The sequence below is a fragment of the Choloepus didactylus genome, chromosome 11, assembly GCF_015220235.1.
Source record: "Choloepus didactylus isolate mChoDid1 chromosome 11, mChoDid1.pri, whole genome shotgun sequence".
NCBI lineage: Eukaryota > Metazoa > Chordata > Mammalia > Pilosa > Megalonychidae > Choloepus > Choloepus didactylus.
This window is the reverse complement of record NC_051317.1, coordinates 15,982,289-16,002,763: the sequence shown is the minus strand read 5'-3', so window position 1 is coordinate 16,002,763 and position 20,475 is coordinate 15,982,289. Positions and strand designations below refer to the sequence as shown.

Genomic DNA, 20,475 nt, shown 5'->3' with positions numbered 1-20,475 from the left:
CAGCCCTCACTTCTCCACGCCCAGTGGGCTTTGAAACCCCTATACCAAGATTCTGCAGGGGCTGCCTGGGGACAGTGCATAGTCAGGGGCATGGAAGGCCCCACCTTTAAACTAGAACTGCTGTGTGTCTCTATGCTATATTGGGGTTCCCAGGAGCTTTCATGTGAACAAAGGATTTTGTGGCTGGGAAAAAAAAACACACCACAAAGTTAGATGATCTTAGATGCAAAGCTGAAACTGAAAAACGCCTTGGAGTCTAAAGGGCTCTGCTTTCTTCCAGTCCCCTCCCCACCATAGGTGGTCAGGAAGGAACTATAGCCAGCACTGCATCACCTCCTCCCATGACCGTGGAACCTTTGCTTTTTTTTTTTTTTTTTTTTTTTAATTTTCCCTGAATTATTTATATATTCCTTTTAATGAAGTTTTATTGAGATATATTTACACACCATACAAACCATCCCTGGAGCCTTTGCTTTTTAACCAGCTTTGATTTTGCTCTCCATACTGCAGCCTGGCCCATACACTCACCACCAATCTTTGGAGAAGAAAACAGAGGAAACAGGGGGTGGTGCAAAAAATCCACAAGGCTGCTGGAAAAACCAATACCAACATCAATTACAAAGCTAAACTCTTCTCAAAGCACAACACGATGGTCCCTTGGCCTGGAATGCCCTTCACATCCACTTCTCTGCCCAGTTAACTCCTCCTTGTCCTTTAAGCAGCTCAAGGACCACCTCCTCCTATTCCTGACACTCAAAGGCAGGTTCCACTACCCCACACTGTCTCCAGGAGCCGGACCTGGAGGCCACACTAGGCAGGACCAGCTTGTACTGAGGTCTTCTGGGCAGCCTGCAACTAAGCCAGTTGAGTGGGCTGTGATGAGTCCTGTCCAAAAGGGAGGGCCAGGCGAGCACTGCTCGGCTCATCGCGACACACCAGTGCAGAACAGGTGCACTTAGTTATTTATGCAGCAGTCACTACATGAAGCGAGAATCGGAGGTAAAATCTGGCAAATTTAGGCGAATATGGGCTCCGGGATCCAAACCCATTCTTCAGGTGTCACTTTTATATCACTGCCTCAGAGAAGCTTTCCCTGATTTCCGAAACTATGTTGGAGCCCCCATTACATACATTCCAATATGCTGAACTTTTCCATCTTAGTAGTTATCACATTTGGAATTACAGAATTTTTTTCACGTGTGCTTTTATTGTAACCTCTGTGATGCCAGGGCCTGGTCTATCTTGTTCAGAGCTGTATCCCCTGGTGCCAATGAATGAAATGAGTGAGTTAGATGAGTGGTCATGAAATCTCAGAACACAAGTCCCCCTAAGAACCCATCTAGTTTAGTTTGAGGAACATTGTCCTATTCCTTTAGGTCCGTAGTTCTCAAACTTGACCTTGCATCAGGATCACCCACAAGACTTGTTAAAAAGATGGATCACTGGGCCCTTCCCTTAGTTTAGGATTCAGTAGATTTGGAGTAGGTCCCAAGAATTTTCATTTTTCACAAGTTTCCAGGTGATACTGATGCTGCTAGTGGGGACCATGTTTTGGGAATCAATGCTTTAGGTCCTCACTTGTCACCAACATATTTATACACAGGGACACCCACACATGGATAAGAAAAGTGTATTCAATCAGATGATTGAGTAAATACTTATCTTTTAAAGGAAACAAAAAATTAAAAAAAAAATTTCTAAATAGAATTCATAGACTCCTAAGAATAAACCCTGAAACCTAAAAGTCTTCAGACCCAGTCAAAGAAATATTAATCCAGATAACTGTCCTGATTCTCTATCTGATTAACAAATGTATCAAGCTAGAAGTTGTCTCCTTTTTTTTTTTCCCACTATATTTAAAAGGCAAAAAGAGCTCTTGGTCAGATTTAAGGTCAAAATCATATGACAAACCAGAGAAAGATATATGCATCAGCATTTCCCCAAACTACTCAAAGCCTGAAATGGAAGCCGTCAAGAGAGCAATTTTTCTGCTAAAACCCACTGTCTCCCCCTTACCTCTGCATAATCAGCTACAAGGTAAAGCTCCACATACTTCATGGAGTTTAAATCTTCCCTTTTCATCTAAGAAAGAGATATGAACAGATCAGACCTGTAGAAATGGACTTGGCCTCATTTCAAAAAACTGCCAGAAAATGGAGCTAGTTAATAAGCAGTGGATCTCTGTGCTCATTTGGCATATGGGCAGCAGAGATGGTCCTGGGGGGAGTCACCTCTCCCTCACTACACTTTCCACCTGCCATCTTGGTTATTGCAGGGGTCTGCTTGGGACAAAGGATTCAGTTCCTTATTCTCAAAAATATAATGAGCTGTGCTGCCCAGTACAGGTAGGGTAGAGGTCAAGTACTTTGAGGGAACATGCTGACAATCAAATTCCCAAATAACACTTAAACCACATATCTCTATTTTCAGTATAAAGAATGTATTTGTGTGCATATGGTTAAGCGGCTATTACAACAGGCCACTTTTTTACATTTTAAAGTTTCTGAAATCAGTATCTCACCATATTTTAAATGTGGTAGCTTTTTCTCAAAAAGCAGTTATTCTATTCGTGGGGGTTATCTCACACTCACCAATGACTTAGAATAAAAGAAAAAAGCTATTCCTTCCTACTTAGCCAACTCCTTTCACTACAGAAATACTCTAGGATCCAAAGTAAGGGTCCTCAGAAGGGACAAGACTATCCCCATGTTGACTCCTGCACGGCGAGCCTCAAAACTTACCCTGCGAGGTTTCTTCTTGGTCTGGTTTGTAAACTGAAGGACCCAGTCCCTGGTGGTGGGCTTGGAGTGCTCGAACCCACAGTTCCCTGGGGGCAGCTTGAGATGTTCAGATCTGTAAATAAGGTGTTGGTCCTCACTGTCAGGGAGGGGCTCGATGATGTAGCTGAGGTTACTGCTCACTGTTATCAGCCCTCTGTTGATGGGAGAAACAGAACATTCTTGGTCAAAGGTTATGATCCTGGAAAGACCCTTTCCACAGGCCTCAGTTTCCCCATATGCAAAATGACACAGTTGAATTCAATCACTAGTTCTTATAACCTTACTATGGGGTCATGGACTCCTTTGTGAAAATCAGATGGAAGCTATGGGCTTTTTCTCCAGAGAAACGACATAGATATGAAATGTACTGCACAATTTCAGAGGGTACTTGAGTCCTCTAAGCTCATCAGCAAACTCTGCATTAAGAACCCAGGACTATAGAAGCTCAAAAGGTTCTAAAAGGCTGTCTCTGGGACAGTTAACACTTATAAAGTAAAAAGTAGAACCAGGATTCCCCAGATCTTCCCAAACCCAAACATGGCATACGACAAAGCACAGGTGAAAACTTAAAAGTCTCAGAAAAAGGCAGTATCCTGGCCAGAGAAAGAACACTGGCTTGGGCGTGAGCAGACCCAGGTTCTGATGGCTTCAACATTAAATTGTCACAGGCTTTTCAAAACATGTTTTGAATCTCTCTGAGCCTCAGTTTCCTCCTCTGTAAAATAGAAATGATAATTTACAAAGTTAACAGGACTCCTGAGATGATTAAATAGAAAGATAAGTGTCCTTGTGCTTGGAAGCCAAAGCTCGACACACCACTGATGACATTCCCACCAGTCCCAACAACCACCTTCCCACAAGTCCCAACCGCCACATGTCAGGGAGGCAGCTATCGAGTAACGTGACAGCCCAACCAAGCATATGTGACTACTATTTTTTCTGGTTTGTAGACACTAGTGTTGGGCTTGGAGTAGATGTTTCTTCATTCATTTTGTTCTTTTACTCATTGAGCCCTTATTCAGTGCTGGACAAAATTCCCGTCCTCAGTAAGTCATGGCCAATTGGAGGACAGATAGTCATTTGTTCCACAGGTATTCACTGAGCTCCTGTTATGTGCCAGGCATCATGATAGTTGCTGAGGATGGAGTAGTAGACAAACCAGGCAAAGGGCCGTGCCTGCCCTCATGGAGCTACAGTCTCAACATGGGAATAAATCCCTATGATATATAACAGAGAGAGCAAAAAGATTTCAGCACCCACAATGATGGATTGGATGAGGCTGCCCGGAGTGCTACATCAACAAGGATTCTGAAGACTCATCTGGACTCAGTGAGAAAGAGTGACATGATTTACTATTTATCACAAATCAGAAATAATGAATAAAAGTGTAACGAGAGGCCCACATAACAGGTGTTTGCCATCCTTGAGAGAATAAGATGAATACCACAGCAAGAGGATGTATCCTGGACTCTGGGGGAGGAGGAAGCACAGGAATAGAACCTACAAGCCCTAGCAGCATGTGTACTCCAAAACCTCAGGCTCTCGTCCATCTAGAAATCTCAAAAGCTAAAGCATCTCGAATTTGGAGGCTGTGCCACGCTGAATTGGCAGGATCTCTCTCAGGCTGTCTCGGCTTCCATCCCCACTCCCAATCCCAGGGCCCATGGGATCCTCACCCAAGTTTTACCCCCTGGGAAGGGCTTTGTGATGCTCTCAGGAAAGACAGCGCCCAGTTCTGACCTGCAGCAGCCCTTCCTGGATTCCATCCCTGGCTGATCTCAATCCAGTGCCAGGGAGCTGATGACTTCCCGGCTGCCTCGCCCAAGCTGACGCAGCAATTCCTGCCCAGCCCCACAGACTGAAGTGTTCCCTGAACAGATGGGGGTGGAAGAGGGGCAAAGACCAAGGGTCACTTCCACTCCCTGGACCAGACAGGAAAGGGCAGAGAGAGAGCTGCCCCAGGCATCCTGTTCCCAAGCTATCTTCTCATCGTAGCAGACCAAGGCCCTTCCCGTAGCCTCAGTTTCCCCCACTGGTTAGAAACATCGGAAACACAGAGGGCTTGATTACAAACCAGCTGATGGTTTTGTGTGCATCAGGGTGAGGCTGTGAGATAACAACGGGCAAGTGGAAAATTCCATATAGGAATCAGTGAAAGTTCCAGGGTGGAGCCACAAGGTGTGGCTGATTGGGTTTTACTTGACCAATACTCTGGGCCAAATAGGACAAAAACCAAGCCAAAGTTGGATGCATGGTAAATGATAATGATCATGGTGGCTCTAAATCATCGAGGCTCTTCTATGGACCAGGCACTGGACTAAGCATTTTATTATTCACACCAGCTGCTATCACCCTTATAAATATTATCCCCACTGCACAAATGGGAAAACTAAGGCTCAGCAAGGTTAACAAGCTCAAAGTCACATGGGTGGTTAAGAATAAGAGCAAGGATTAGAACCTAAGCAGTCTGCTTCCAGGTCAAGACCTTGACCATGACCTTACACTGCCTCTGTCCCAATAGCCCTGTAGAGTGTGTCAGAAGACAGCCCTAGCTTGCTGATGGCTGAAAGGCTGGTGGCCACTCTCTCCTCTGGGGGTGTTTGATCATCACCCCAACTGACCTATCTGACATAAGACTCCAGTTCCCCAGGAGATAAGAAGGCAAAGGAGGCATTTAGCCTATGTCTCATTTTTAGGTACTACTGAGAGCTCACAATTTGCCAAGTACTACTGTGCTTGTAAACATTATTCTTATTTCATTCCCACATTGATGCTATAAAGTAAACACCACTGCCATTCCCATTTTATAGACGAGGAAACTGAGGCTCAGAGAGGGTGAGAACAAGTTCTCACATGCAAACTGGGGCCAACGATTTAAGTTCCAAACCAATGGATCAGAGATCTCCACGACTAGCAATCCCGGAGCTATCTATAGAACATTCTATGTGGTGTATTAAAAAATACAGATGTCTGGGCCTGACCTAAGAGACTTGGATTCTGTAGGTCTGAGCGCCGGCACTGTTAGCGAATTCCGCGGGCAACTGCACTGCATAGCTGCTGCCACCACTACCACCATGGGCCCATGTAACTTTCCCGTGTCACTGTCACAGTCCTCCCAGACTGCCTGGGGAAGGCAGAGTAGCTGGCACAAGCCTCAGCACTTTGAACCCCAGCTTTGACAGTGGGGAGTTTGAGAATCCAGTTTCCTGGACCCTCCCCCAGTACTCCCCTGAGCACCCACAATTGTATCCTTCTATGAGCCTCTGGTGATCTAACTCACTAAATATTAGCACTGGCGGAGCTCAGCCAGGGGCATGGGAGTGGGGCCCAGGACCTCATGTACTGTTTTTCATCCTATCCGTCATCTTTAAGAGCTTGATACAAATGAAATTGTACAGAGGAACCCGGGCAAGCCAGGTCGGCAGCGGGTGGTTCGTGTTTAACCCATGGTTGACTGAAGGACTCACCCAATCGCCTCTGGATCCTTTAAGAAACAAGGTAAGAACTACTTCCTGGGAATTTGTCAAGTCAGAGCTCAGGTCAAGGAAACACACATCCTTATGGCCAGATCTGCCCTAAAGAGGGAATCGGCTGTTACCCTCCTTCCGTTCTGCCCAATTCTGCATCCCCATGTCAAGGGGTTACAGTGAACTTCAAAGGCAGCTCGGAAGGGAGAAAAGAAGCAGACAGTTGATGTGCAGCCTCTGGGATGGGGTAGCAAAGCACAGGTAGAGAGTGTGGGCTCTAGAGCCAGATACATCTGGATTCAAATTCTGGCCCTGATATCTACTAGCTGTGTGATAAGTTACTTCAATTTACTTTTCTCACCTGCAAGGTACAGATAACACTGTCCATCTCACAAGGTTGGCAGTGACTGAAGACACAACATTTAATAATCAGAGCAAAATTTTAAAAGAGTAGCTAGCATTTATTGAACATGTGTTATATATCAAGTATGGTGCAAAGCATTTTTATTCAGTAGGCATTTGGCATATATTTGTTGAGCACCTACTACGTGCCAGGAACTGTTCTAGGCACTGGGACACAGCATGATCAGAAGAAAGTTCCTGTTGTCAAGGAGCTTGCCCCCATCACCTAATTTAAATCCACCACTGATGTCAACATGGATGTTCCCATTTTACAGGTGAGAAAACTGAGACTAGGGAGGCAGATTAAACCATCAGGTTTTAAACCAGGAATTAATTGACTGCAGAAACTCCTTTTGTAACCCCTTGAGTTTACTGCCTCCCGGGCAGTTAATCGGCAGTTACCTGTTCTGTAGAAGGAAGGCAAGGCATTCAAAGGTGAAAGGGCCAAGCCTCTCCTTTGCAAATGGGAAGGGACTGGCTCCATGCCTATGAGCCACCTCTTTGTGCCCTGGAGCCCCTTTTCCTGAGAGGCTGCCCACTCTCTGCAGCCCAGACAGAGCCCCTTGCCACCAAAGGCTGGTGGTCTCGTCTAACCTTGTCTTATGGATGAGGAATCAAAGGCCAGAGGAAAAGGAGCTCGTCCAAGGACACCCAGCGAGTTACTGTCAGAGCTGGGGGCAGATCCCAGTCAAATGCTCAGGTTCATTATTTCAGGGAGGGGCCCTGATACCAGCCCCCCCTGTAACCCCAGCACTCAGCAGCCTCTTCACTGTGGGCAGTGCCAGCAGGATTGTGTAAGGCCCATGGGAGACACAAGCACAGCCAAAGTAAAGACAAGGGAAATATTAAATGAGAAGAGGAAACTCAGACATCACACAGCCAGGAGGCATGGAGCCAGAACTCCAATTCAGGTCTCCCAACTCTAAAGCTGGAGCTCCCTCCAGGCCATCACGCACCCATTCGTGCAGTCTCATCCTCTCTCTCTCTCTCTCTCTCTCTCTCTCTCTCTCTCTCTCTCTCTCTCTCTCAGAGAATCAGGAACTAGGGTGAAGATATAACCACAGTAAGGGCAGGCCCCGGTTTTTAAAAGACAGAGCTAGCTGCTATAATATAAAGGCAATCCACCAAATATATCACTATGGGTGATTTATTGTATACCAGTGAAAGACTTTCTATTTAATTAAACTGACCATGAGATAAATTCCCTGTGTATAAATCTCACTGTATCTTAGATAAAATGTTAAGTGGGAAAAAAGGTACAAAACACTATAAATAGCATAATCTCATTTGGGAAAAACAGACATACACAAATCATGTATTTCAATTACGTATACCCCCAACTTCTACTATAGGTGGGGAATGGGATTGGTTGGAAGGGCAAAAAGAACTTCACTTTATGACTTCATAAGTCAAAATGTTTGAATGTTTAACAATAACCCCATATTCATTAAGTTACGACAAGTTTTTAGTAAACATTTTCTTTAAAAATAAAAACTTAACAATTGGTTTTTTTTTTAAAGTTTTTACCACAATATCCCTGCTGTTGATAACAGTGAGCTAGGAACACACACACACACACACACACACACACACACACACACACACACATTGTCTCCCAAAATCCACAGGTTCAATCAAGGACACTTCACTTCAGCCCAGGACTGTCTAGATTTCTTCACAAATAAAATCGCTCCTGACATTTATACAGCACATTAGTTTACAAAGCATCTGTGCAAGCAGGAGGTCATGTAAACATGTAGAAGAGGGGTCCTTCATCTGAGACAGGCTTGGGGGTGGGATATGAACTCTAGATATACCTGACAAAATGGTATGCCACAACTATGTTGTGTTGTTTCTTAGCAGGAGAGTCTGTGACCAAGATAAGGTCACAAAGCATCTATTATCACATACCTGTGTTCTTTTCTACAAGGACTATTTCTAGAAGGATACACAAGAAACTGGTAACAGGGGCTGCCTCTGGGGAGGTGGGGAGGAATCTGGAAATCGGGGATGAGAGAGAGAGACCTCTATTTCATTGTGCACGCTCTTGTCCTATTTTAATTTATTTTTATTATGATCATGTATCACTTCTTTCAATTTAACTGGCCTAAAGTACAACTCTGGAGAGAAGAGGGGGATCCAGTAACCAAACTAGAAACTGCTGAATTCCTCTGTATTTGTATCATCAGCCTGAAGACCCCACTTGGTATAAATCACATCCATTTTCTCCAATCACAAGGAGCAAGTCTCCAGGAGAGAAGAACAATTGCTATGGAGATTTTCCATCACAGTCTGGCTTTATGGCATTGGAGATTGGGGGAAGCGCCAGGGTGTTACTGATTTGAACTCGGCCGCTCCTGCTGTAGCTGATCCCTCTCCAGAGTCTGAATCAAGCCATCTGGCCCAAGTCCCCAGCTCTGAGATCAGTACAGCCCACAGACACCTTTGCTTTCTCAAGGTGGTGCAGTGAGAAAGCTGGATGGACTCCCCACCCCCTCCCACCCCGACCCAAGTGAAGCACACAAAACAGAAACACATGGATGGCTCAGCCGGGCTCCCCCATAAGCACAGCTGCTGGAATGATTTACGAGAGGCAGAGAAAAGGAGGTCACACCTGCAAGTTCCTTTTCCTCCTTCTTGCGACAGACTTTGTTTACTTGCAGACTGCAGGTGGCAGTGGCAGGGCCTGTACCTACCACGGCGAGGCCAGTTGGCTTGGCTCAACCCGATCACTTGAGCAGGGGATTTGGAGCTGCTCTGTTATCACTTCCCAGCCAAAGCTTGCTTCCTGCCTAATTCCCTCCAGCAGACTCACCCTGCAGCCTTACAGAAAGACGTGGCCCAATTTATCAACAGTGGGGGATCTGCAGTGTGAGGCTTTCAATTTGTTATGTGCACCTGGGTAAGTCATAGCATGGCTTTACTGTTAAAGATGATCAAAATCTCCAATGTTTGAAGCCTGTGGTAGAGTTAACAAAGTGTGGTTAACACTTAAACCATATTCTCTACCGTGCCTATCACCCATGCTCATTTACAGAGGAGGAAACTGAAGACTCAAAGCAATTACTTGTCAAAGCTTGTCTTTCCTTCACTTAGCACAGTTGGGTAGATGGTAGGCACCCAATATTAATTTGTTGACTGAATGAAACGATCACTGAATGAATCAATCAATCAATAAGGAGAGGTGGGGTGGTGGCTTGATTCAGACTGCAGAAGGAGCAGCTGCAGCAGGAGTGGCAGTGCTCAAAATCCAATTGGGCACATAGATTCCAATTCCACCTTCAGTGATGTCACATTAGTAGCTTGAAATTGGCCACGGGGAGAGTATTTTTACCGGCATATTGGCAGATGCTACAAATTTACAAATTGTGGTGGTTGGTTTTTTTCTTGTTTGTTTTTTTACCAGAGAGCCAGTTTTCCAGCACATTGGGTAAACTGGAATTAGTGGGAAATCATTATCCCTTTACAACAAAAGGGATAAGGGGCAGGAGCCTAATTAAAGGATGTTTATTATTTCAACATTCATGTATAAATCCTATCTATGCAAGGCACTGGGGGAGGCCAGTAGAGCAAAACATTCTTAGGTATAAACTTAAAATTGCACACAAATCACCGGAGGATGTTCGTAAAATGCAGATTATGATTAGGTAGGTCTGGGTGGGAGCTAAGTTTCGGCATTTTGAACAAACCCCCAGATGATGTAGATGCTGCCCAGCCCTGGACCACACCCAGAGAAGCAAGGGTCTAGAAGGTCACTGAGTGCTGACCATATGCCGAGGCAGTTCTAAATGTTGCCCATCTATTAACATTTAATCTGCACAACACTAGGTCCACACTATTGTTGTCCACATTTTACAAATGAGACAATCGATGTCCAAAGGTCTCCCAGCTGGTAAACTGGGAAGCCAGGGCCTAAATCAGGGAGTCTGGCTCAAAGAATGAAGAATCACTCTCTTTCCAAAGAACTTGAAAATTATCCCTGCTTCTCCTTTGTCTTCCTGCTCTCTTTTCACTAGATGCTCATTTCCTATTTCACCCCTGCAAGTACTTCTACCAGAGAGGAGACAAGGAGAAGTGGGAAGACATTCCTAAGGGAAGCTAAAGCTCAATATCAGTGGCTTTGTGGATTATCTATCATCTCCCTCGTCCCTCTCTGACTTGCACACACTGGCTTGCACACTCCTTCCTGAGGTCCTTGCCCGAGGCCAGCCCTGCTTGTCTTGAAAATTCCATTTTCTGTGGAAAGTGCCAGGCACCCCGTGCACCCTCAGGACCTCTTACCTAATTCCCCGGCAACTGCTGAGGGTGACGCTCGACTGTTCTGCCATCCTCACTGTCCCATGGTAAAAGCAGTGATCCTAAAGAGGAGAGAAGAGGTGGTCAGGCTGAAGAGCAATGATAAAAACGGCGTGGTGATCTCTTGTGGTCAAAGATAATTCATAGTTTTTTATGTATTTACTCTGACCCTATAGCAATTTGCAATCTGTGAGGAGCTTTCTAATCCATTATTTTATTTGAGTCTCATAATTCCTTGAGGTGATATAGTACAGATGCCATTATCCCGATTGAACACATGAAGAAACTGAGGCTTGGAGGAACAAGTTGCTAACTGGAGAACCCAGGTTTTTTCAGAAGCTAGTTCAGAGCTCTTTCCATGACACGATGGCCACAGGAAACACTGGCTTCCGAAGGGGATGCCTACCCCCCCCGAGACTCCTCTGTGACCCCTGTAGTGGACTGAGCAGAATTCCCCCAAATTCACGTCCACCTAAAACCCAGAATATGATCTTATTCAGAAAAAGGGTGTTTGCAGATATAATTAAGTTAAAATGAGGTCATATTGGAGTAGGGTGGGCCCTGAATGCAGTGACTGCTGTCCTTAGAAGAGAAGAGGACACACGGACACAGACAGAAGAAGGTCATGTGAAGATGAAGGCAGAGATTGGAGCGATGCTGCCGCAAGCCACAGAATGCCACGGATTCCTGGGAGTCACCAGAAGCTGGGAGGAGGCAAAGAGGAAAGGAAAGATTCAGAGGCAGCCTAGCCCTGCCAACACCTTGATTTTGGACTTCTGGCCCCCAGAACCATGGGACAATAAATTTCTGTTGTTTTAAGCCACCCAGTTTGTGGTGCTTTGTTACAGCAGCCACAGGAACTAATACACCCCAGTTCATCCACAGTTCATGACACATACATTATCCCAAATGATAATAATAGCTGTCATTATGAACAATGAGCACTAACATCTAACAGTTTTTACTACTTGATAAACAATTTACATAGGTTTTTTTTCCTTTTAAATCTGACCACAGCCTTATGAGGTAGATATTAATATTCTCATTTTTTTAAAGGAGGAGACTAAAGATTAGAGAGGGTATGTTAATTACGAGGTCACACAGCAAAGTGGAGATGTGAGCCCCAGCAGCCGGACTCCAGGCTCCACCCAACACTGGCCAGCAGGGTGCTTGGGACACACAGCAACTGTCTCTAATCGTCCACCCCACCAGCACCATGCGAGGTAGGGAGAGGAGCTGGTGTTATTCTAATACATGATGGGTAAACTGAGGCTCACAGAGAGTGAGTGAGCTGACCCTTATACAGACACTACACAAACCCAGGTCTGACCTCCACATCCTACTCGGCAACACGCTGTGCTGCCTCTCAAGGGTAGCATCGTCAAACACCTCAAAGCTCTATTGTTCTCTAGCACCAGAAAAGACTTAAATTCTAGTCTAAGCTCTGCCACTTACTGGTTATTTGAACTTGGGCAAATTATATTTCCTCTCCTCCTCACAATGTCCTCATTTGAAAAATGTGGCGTTAGAAGAGATGTTTATAAATTCCCATAAGAATCAGTGACTCATTTTACCCTTCCATAGCCTTGACAGTCAGATATTAGTGTATCTAATTTGCAGATGAAGAAACTCAATACCAGTATGGACAAAGGGTTGTTTAAGGTCACATAGCTAGGAAAATCCAAGGCTACAGACCTGGCCTTCAGACCCCAAACCCTGTAGATCTTTCTATTGGAACACACTCACAGACCCATTCCCCCACTGACCTGACCTAGATTAGAGCTGGCCCAAAGAACCCGCTGATGAGTCTTCATAAGGTTCCCAGAACTCCCACCAACCCTGGCCAAGTTTGGTAGTAGAGTGCAGTCCTTAAAATTTGGGCCAAGCACAACTAAATGGTTTATTCCATTCCCATTCCTTTTCAAGTGTTTAGCTTCTAAATAAGAAAGCTGACTGGGAGCCACATGGGGCTGGGTGGGGAGTCTGCAGAGTCCAGGAGCTGGGGATGTATGAAAATAATGAGTTGCCCCATGGTTCAGCTAGGATGTGCTTTAGCCAACAAGACCTTCAGGAAGGAAGGGAATTCCAAGGAAATGGAGATACTCTCTTCCACTCCTCTGTTGTTGAAAGGCCATTACAATTTCTCTGCCTAATGCAAAAGCCGAGAGCACAAAGAACAAATAAATTATCAGTCATGAAGTCACAGCATTCCATCTCAGCTTCTTGGCCTGAGGGGGCCACCCCAAGGGGGCTTTCATAGCAGGAAGCATGAGCTCATGGCAAACTTGTGGACTGAGACCCATTATTGAGTTCTTGGGTACAGTAGAAAAGCAGAAGCCAAGTAGAGGAGGGTGATTTTGTGAGGTCTTAATGGCTAGGGGCTTTCTAGGCATGCCTGCACACCCCCACTCAATGTCAACCCCACCCCAAAAGCAGAAGACAGAGGTCCCAAGAAAGGATAAGTTTTGACCAAGGGGCACTGAGGAAGGTGTGGATTCAGAGGCTGGAGTCACAGCTGGACAGCCTACTGAGAGATGAGAAGATACAACTGACTCATCTGCACTGGCCACACTACCAACCCCTTTAGGCTTGGAGCATCCCCCATTAAGGAAAGTCTTAATAAGGAGGCAGCATGATCCTCACAACACCTCATCTTCATTTCTGCACTTCCTCTTGCTCCTCAATGCCACAATCTATCCAACAATCCAACACAGCCCCTCAGCTACCTAGTTACTGTGCTCCAGACCTCTCAGAATGCTCAAAACTTAACTGTCCAGTGTCCCTTTCCCCATTCGGAGGTAATCAGATAAACTAATGTGAGCTGTTAAGGACTGATAGTGGTTCCTTGTCTTGTTAGACATTTGTAGTCTAGCAAGATATGTTAAAGAATGGGCCATGTGGGAATAGCAGGTCCCAAGGGAAGCTGCCAGAGGAACACAGAGGCAGGGGATCTCTCCTGTTGACCTTCATGCTCACCTCCCAGATCCACATGCCACAAAAGCCCATTAGGACTTGTCCCGAAGGTTAAAGATGGCTGATTCTCCTGCTAGAGTCCCTCTTCCCTTCTCCTTCACCCCATCTCATCAGCCCAGAGTCTGAGAAGGGTCACTCTAACCCAGGGCTTCATAACATCAGCACTACGGATATTTTGAGCTGGATAATTCTGTTGTGGATGGTCTGTCCTGTGCACTGTAGGATGTTTAGTGGCATCCCTGGCCTCTACCCACTGGATCCCAGTAGCAACTTTCTCCAGTCATGACAATCAGAAATGTCTCCAGACATCATCAAGTGTCCCTTAGGGGCAAATTACTCTCATCCAAAGGCCATAGCTCCAATCCTACAAATTCTAACAGGCACCCCAATAGGAAGAGATGGCCTGACATGTGTAAGATTAACTATCTTAAATGTCCACCATTGGGGTATGGTGAAGCAAACCAACATGCACCCAATCGAAAGACTGCTTGAAAGGCCATTTTTAAAATGACAGACCTTTGTGCAAACATCTCTACTCAAAAACAACTTTGAGGGGGAAAATGTCCAACATGAAGACAGCTGCAAAACAAAACCTTTATAACCTAAAATCACATTTAAAAGGCAGATTACAGAATTTGTATGCATGGTGATTATAGCTCTGTAAACCTTACATACCCAAATGAAAACAGACCAGTTAAGCATCTGATTGGGCAAGACAACAGGAGTATGGGTAAATCATTTCTTGTACTTAAAGTTTTGTTAACCTATGGGTAGTTAACATACAGCTAAGAAAATGTATATGTCATGGTGACTTTACGAATTTAAAGAGATGTAGTGACCCTAAAATATTCTATTTGATTGTTTGGCCAATTTAGCCAGCAAAGAAGAGGGGGCACTTATTAAACAACAAATACACATTTTGCTTCTCCTGCTTGCTCCCTTGGTCTTCATTCAGGGGAACAATTTCTTCAGAGAAGGGACCAGGTCTATCACCTGTCTCCTCAGCCCCTAGGAGCAAAACCTGGATATGGCAGCTGCTTCACAGACATTTGCTGATCTGTCCTTACCTCAGATTTCAGCTTCATGGTTTGAGGGTTGCCATTGGGGGTATAGTGGGTTTCTGTATAAGCTGGAGCAAAAAGGTGCCTGCAAAGAATAAAAAAAAGACATTTATATCTTTAGTTGATGGACTCCATACGCCTGGTGAAAGCAGCCAGTGAGTTAAATTGAACCAGACAGGATCACACAAAGCATCTCCATGCAGAGAAACTGGGCAACCATAGAGGATGGGAACAAAAAGAAAAACAGGAGTAAGTTTGTTATTAATTTTTCATTCATTGATAATATCATCATTTAGTTCAGACATAATCAGATGGGACACACAGAACTAAAGCAATGGCTCTTGAACTTTTTCTGAGCCCTGGGAAAATACAGATGCAAACACATGCACCAAATGTTCCAGGATCCTGTTACCTTTGTTGACTGTGCCTGAATCACATCCACTAACTTTTGGTATCAGCATACCAATTTTTCTTTAAGGGAATAACCACATCCCTGTTCATGTAATTTTGAGGGGACTGTCAATCAAGATGTTGTACTTGCACTGGCCAAGCAGTGGCCCATGAACCAAGCTAAGCCGCCTATCCTGCAAGGACTGTATAAATGACAGCAACTTATCTGTTCCTTTGTTCCTGCTACATGGATTCCTGGAGCTGCCTTTGTCTGTTCTTTTGGAGACCTAGTAGTCGAGATTTCCTGAAACTTGGTAGTCCTATGCATTATCCTTACAATAAATTCCTTTTTTTTTTTTTTCTCTAAAATGGGACATTGGTTTCTCTCTTGCCACAGACCACTTGAAGCTGAGATTAAGAATCCCTTACCAGTGGCCAGGTGAAACCAACAAGCTTCTTAGAATTTCTCTAAAAATTAAAGGAACAATAAAAAGAGCCAAAGGGATGTTTCAAGTAGCTCAGCCACTTTAAAAGCAGAATGGATTTATAGAAAGTTGAGGTCAGGGGGGCAAAATGGCTTCTAGTGGAAGAAACCATTAGAAATCAAAGTCCAACGTAAAACAAATGCTGTGTGTCTACGTGTACTGATATGAAAAGACATCTAAAATAGATTAGATAAAACCAGTAAATTTCAAAAAAGTACATACTATAAAAGTCCATTTCAATGAAAAACTATTAATGGTATATACTAACGCATTCACTGGAAACAACTGGAGGGAAAAAACACCCATTTTAATGGTGGTTATCTCACCATTAAGGGGATTGCAGAAGATGTTCACTAAGTCACATTTCTGAAATTGGTTGAATTTTTAAATAATTGTCATGTATTTATTTTGAAAGTTGAAAGACTAGTTTTAAACTGCTTTAAACAGAAGAAAATAGAAGCTGAGGCCAGCACAGAAAGTCAAGGAATCTGCAGGGACAACCGGGTTTTGGGTGAGGTGACATTTCCCAGCAAGAGAGGGTCAGCTTAGAGAGTTCTCTAGAATCACCCTAGAATCACTTCCAGCTATAAGTTCTGGGAATCCTCTTTCTCAGACTCACAGATTCTAACAGGGATTCTCATAGAAGGAACCAGCAAAACTGATGATCTCTCCCCAGCCATCAATTCTGGTACATCACTTGAGAGAGGTGTTAAAAAGCAACAAGCTCACTCCTGCAGCCCACTTCCTGGGGTCTGCTTTCACAGTCCGAACCTCCACCCCCAGTGTGCAGCCAGAAGGAAAATGCCTCAAGAATTGTCTCTTGCAATATGTCAAGCCCTTCAACTTCCAGCCCTGGACAAGAAGAAACCAGCAGGGAAATGTAAAAATAAAGCAAAGCACAAAACCCAGCTTATGTAGAGAGGCTCTTGTTCACATGGGAACTTTGGATCAATGACTTAACTTGCCAGACTCTATCTCACAGCCTTTTTGTCTTTCTTGCTAGCATCTAACCAGCCCAGGATCCATGGGAAGAGTCACGTATTTGTCTGAGGGAGAAAAACTGTAAGCCCCATGAGGGCAAAGTCCAGGCTATTTTGTTCACTGGCATATACCAGTGCTTAATATTTGTTCAATGAAAGAACTAATCAACTAATTACTGAATGAATAGATGGGTGGAAGAATGGGTGAACAAACCTACTAGTTTACAACATGGTCTGGAGTCAGAGACGGAGGTTTCAATTCCAGCTCTGAAATTTACTATCTCTATTGCCATGAGCAAGTTCTGTATCTCTGAATCTCTGTTTCCTCTTCTGCAAAAATAAAGATAAAACACCTATTTGATAGGGCTGTTGTGAAAGTCAAACGACATAGTGCATGTAAAGGGGTTAACATCTGGCTGGGCACATGATTATCATGATTCATTCTAACAGGGATTATCACAGAAGACACCAGCGAAACTGATGAACTCTCCCCAGCCATCAACTCTCTAGTACATCACTTGAGAGAGGTGTTGAAAACCAACAAGCCCACTCCTGCAGCCCACTTCCTGGGGTCTGCTTTCACAGCCTGCCAGGACTTCATAAGGAACAGCAAGTTAGGAGTTCAGAGATCAATGGTTTACCCCCACGCCAATGGGGAGATGTGAATTTTCCCTGCAGGAAAGACACCCTGGTAAATACATTCTCAGCCTCCTCTGAGTCTTATGGAGGAAAATCATTCATTCAGCGACATTAAGATGCTCCAGAGATTCATACAGGTTACCGTGAAACCCCAATATATCCCAGAGTAATGTGGGCAGAGAATAAAAATATATTTGCAAAGCCTCCTGAGGAACTGGGGGAAAATGCAGAAATATTAAACTTCCCCACCTGGGGAATTACTCATATTCTCACAAGCATTGGGAGCTACCAATTCAGAAGGCCGAGCCCTCGATCTTGGGGCTTGCCCTGATGAAGCTTGTTACTGCAAAGGAGAGGCTAAGCCTACTTATAACTGTGAATAAGAGTCACCCTCAGAGAACCTCTCTTGTGGCTCAGATGTGGTCTCTCTCTCTAAATCCACTCAGCAGGTGAACTCACTGCCATCCCCCCTACGTGGGACATGACTCCCAGGGGTATAAATTTCCTTAGCAATGTGGGACACAACTCCTGGGCATGAGCCAGGACCCAGCATCATGGGATTGAGAAAGTCTCCTTGACCAAAAGGGAGAGGAGAAATGAAACAAACTTTCAGTGGCTGAGAGATTTCAAATGGAGTTGAGATGTCATTCTGGAGGTTATTCTTATGCATTATATAGATATCCCTTTTTAGTTTTTAGTGTATTAGATTAGCTAGAAGGTAATACCTGAAACCGTCGAACTGCAACTCTTACCGGACCAAGGCAGTGGATCCTTTTGCCCAATGTGCTTAAATGACCAATTCCTGAGACACAGGGTTTCAAAGAGAGAGAGTTTTATTGGCCTATGAGTCCAAAATCTGTCTCCCCAAACTGCAGTAATTCTGATAGTTTTATAGCATCAAAAGATGGGCAGGTTTTAGGATAATGAGTACAGTATTCCCAGATTATGTAATTAGAGGTAATCTAATTGTTGAGCATGCACAGATTCATTACATGCTTAGTCACAGAAGTATATAAAAAAATGGCAGCTTTAATATGATGGGCTTGATTTTTAGTATTATAATGAAGTACAGATGATTGTAGGTTAAAGTCTAAGCTACTGTGCATTTCAGGTGGGCCCATTTTGGTTAGATTCAGCTTCAGTTATCAAGATAACTTTGGATTTGGGGTGGGTTAGTTCTGGGCTGATCTAAGTCCCTTCATTAATAAACATTAGGGACTGTCTTTAGTGATCATAAGACTCTAAAGTTGAAAAACTAGATAAATGGGTATGAGTAAAGGTTAGTCACAAGCTTTTTACAATCACAAGAGCACAAGACAAAGGCTACACAGTCATGATCAGAGATCAAGGCAGCTACAGCTAGATTACAGTTCAGGTCAGGTATTTCCCTCTGTCTACTCGAATACACCAGAAAGTAAAAAGGAATATTTATATAATGATTCAGTAATCATCATCAGTTCTTAAATCCTAAACTTCTCAGTTACACATCCCAGTAGCCTTGATTTTTGAAGATGCTTGTATAACTATGTAGCTTACACGGTGTGACTGTGCGATTGTGAAAACCTTGTGGCTCACACTCCCTTTGTCTAGTGTATGGACAGATGAGTAGAAAAATGGGAACAAAAATTAAATGAATAATAGAGGGGATGGGGGATGGAATGTTTTGGGTGTTCTTCTTTACTTGTATTTTTTATTCTCATTTTTATTTTTATTTTTTTATTTTTGGAGTAATGAAAATGTTCAAAAATTTGATTTTGGTGATGAGGGCACAACTATACAAAGGTACTGTGAACAACTGATTGTACACTGTGGTTGACTGTAGGGTGTGTGAATGTATCTCAATAAAACTAAATTAAAGAAAAAAAGATGCTCCAAAGGGAACAATCCAGATTGAGCCTTGGAGGTGTCCACATTCTTGCCATTCCTCAGCTACTCCTCAGAAAGATAAGAATCACTACACTACAGCTGCTTATCCTGAGGATCTGCCCCCAAACACACAGGACATCCAGAGCCTCAGCAATAAAAGGGACCCTAGAAATCATTTAGTGAAACTTACTAGACTGAGGGTCCCTAAGGGTAGGGACTACGCCTGCCTTGTTCCAGGCTTTTGTTCCAGGCTTTTCCCCTAGCAGGCAATCAGTACATGATTATTATGTGAATAAGTAAATGAATGAATGAATGAATGAATGAATCAATGAATGAACCTTCTACCAAGGACAGGAATCTGCAAAATGGTCATTCATCACTGGACACCTCCAGTGACAGAGATCATTCACATAGTTCCAATAGTAGTTAGAGAAGGTTCATACGTAGACCCAAACTGCCTCTCTGTAACCAGAAACCCCTGGCCTTCATTCCTCAGGGCCGTCAGTCTACAGGGAATAATCTCTTTCTTTTCTACATGACAGCCCTTTCCAAACCAGCAGCATCGGTATCGTTTAGAAACTAAGGGATGCTAATTGCAAATTGTTGGGCTCCACCCCAGACCTACAGAATCTAACAGAAACTCTAGGGTTGGGGCCCAACAATTGTTTTAACAGCCCTCCAGGTGATTCTGCTGCAAGTTCAAGTTTAGAACCACAGCCCTAAGACCATATGCTTTACCACAAACTTCAGAAAGGTGATCACCCAAGCTCCCCTCACCATCCTCCCTCCACCACATCCTGGACCATTGTGGGCTTGTGTTAGAAAAACTACAAATAGAATAATTAACATATATTTACTGTACTAAGTCTTTGCATTATTTCATTTAACCTTCCCACACACCTGAGGTAGGTAGCTTTAGTGTTCCAGTTTTGTAGTTGAGGACACTGAGGCTCAGAGAACATGTCTCTTGTCCAAGTTCTCAAAATACAGGGTCAGAGCCGGGTTTCAAACCCAGGTAGGTTGGACTTGGCTACAGTTTTTATGCTCTTCTTCATCTAGAAGGTGGAAGCATAAAACTATGGCATTGCCAGTAACCAGCGCTCCAAACCAGTATTTGCTGGGGATGATAGCAAATC

At 44.1% G+C, this 20,475-nt stretch overlaps 1 protein-coding gene across 4 annotated transcripts in view; it reads right to left on the bottom strand.

Annotated features, from left to right (window-relative positions):
- Window positions 1-20,475, bottom strand: part of ADAM19 (ADAM metallopeptidase domain 19) — an 82,864-nt gene that overhangs the window by 34,631 nt on the left and 27,758 nt on the right. For 3 of the 4 annotated variants that reach the window (XM_037799511.1, XM_037799508.1, XM_037799512.1), the window contains exons 4-7: window positions 14,986-15,064; window positions 10,931-11,007; window positions 2,742-2,934; window positions 2,017-2,082 (exon numbers count right to left, since the gene is read on the bottom strand). In XM_037799511.1, the coding sequence (XP_037655439.1) occupies window positions 2,017-2,082; window positions 2,742-2,934; window positions 10,931-11,007; window positions 14,986-15,064 (415 nt within the window). The remainder of the gene's footprint in view (window positions 1-2,016; window positions 2,083-2,741; window positions 2,935-10,930; window positions 11,008-14,985; window positions 15,065-20,475) is intronic. The other variant, XM_037799509.1, reaches the window with a different exon arrangement.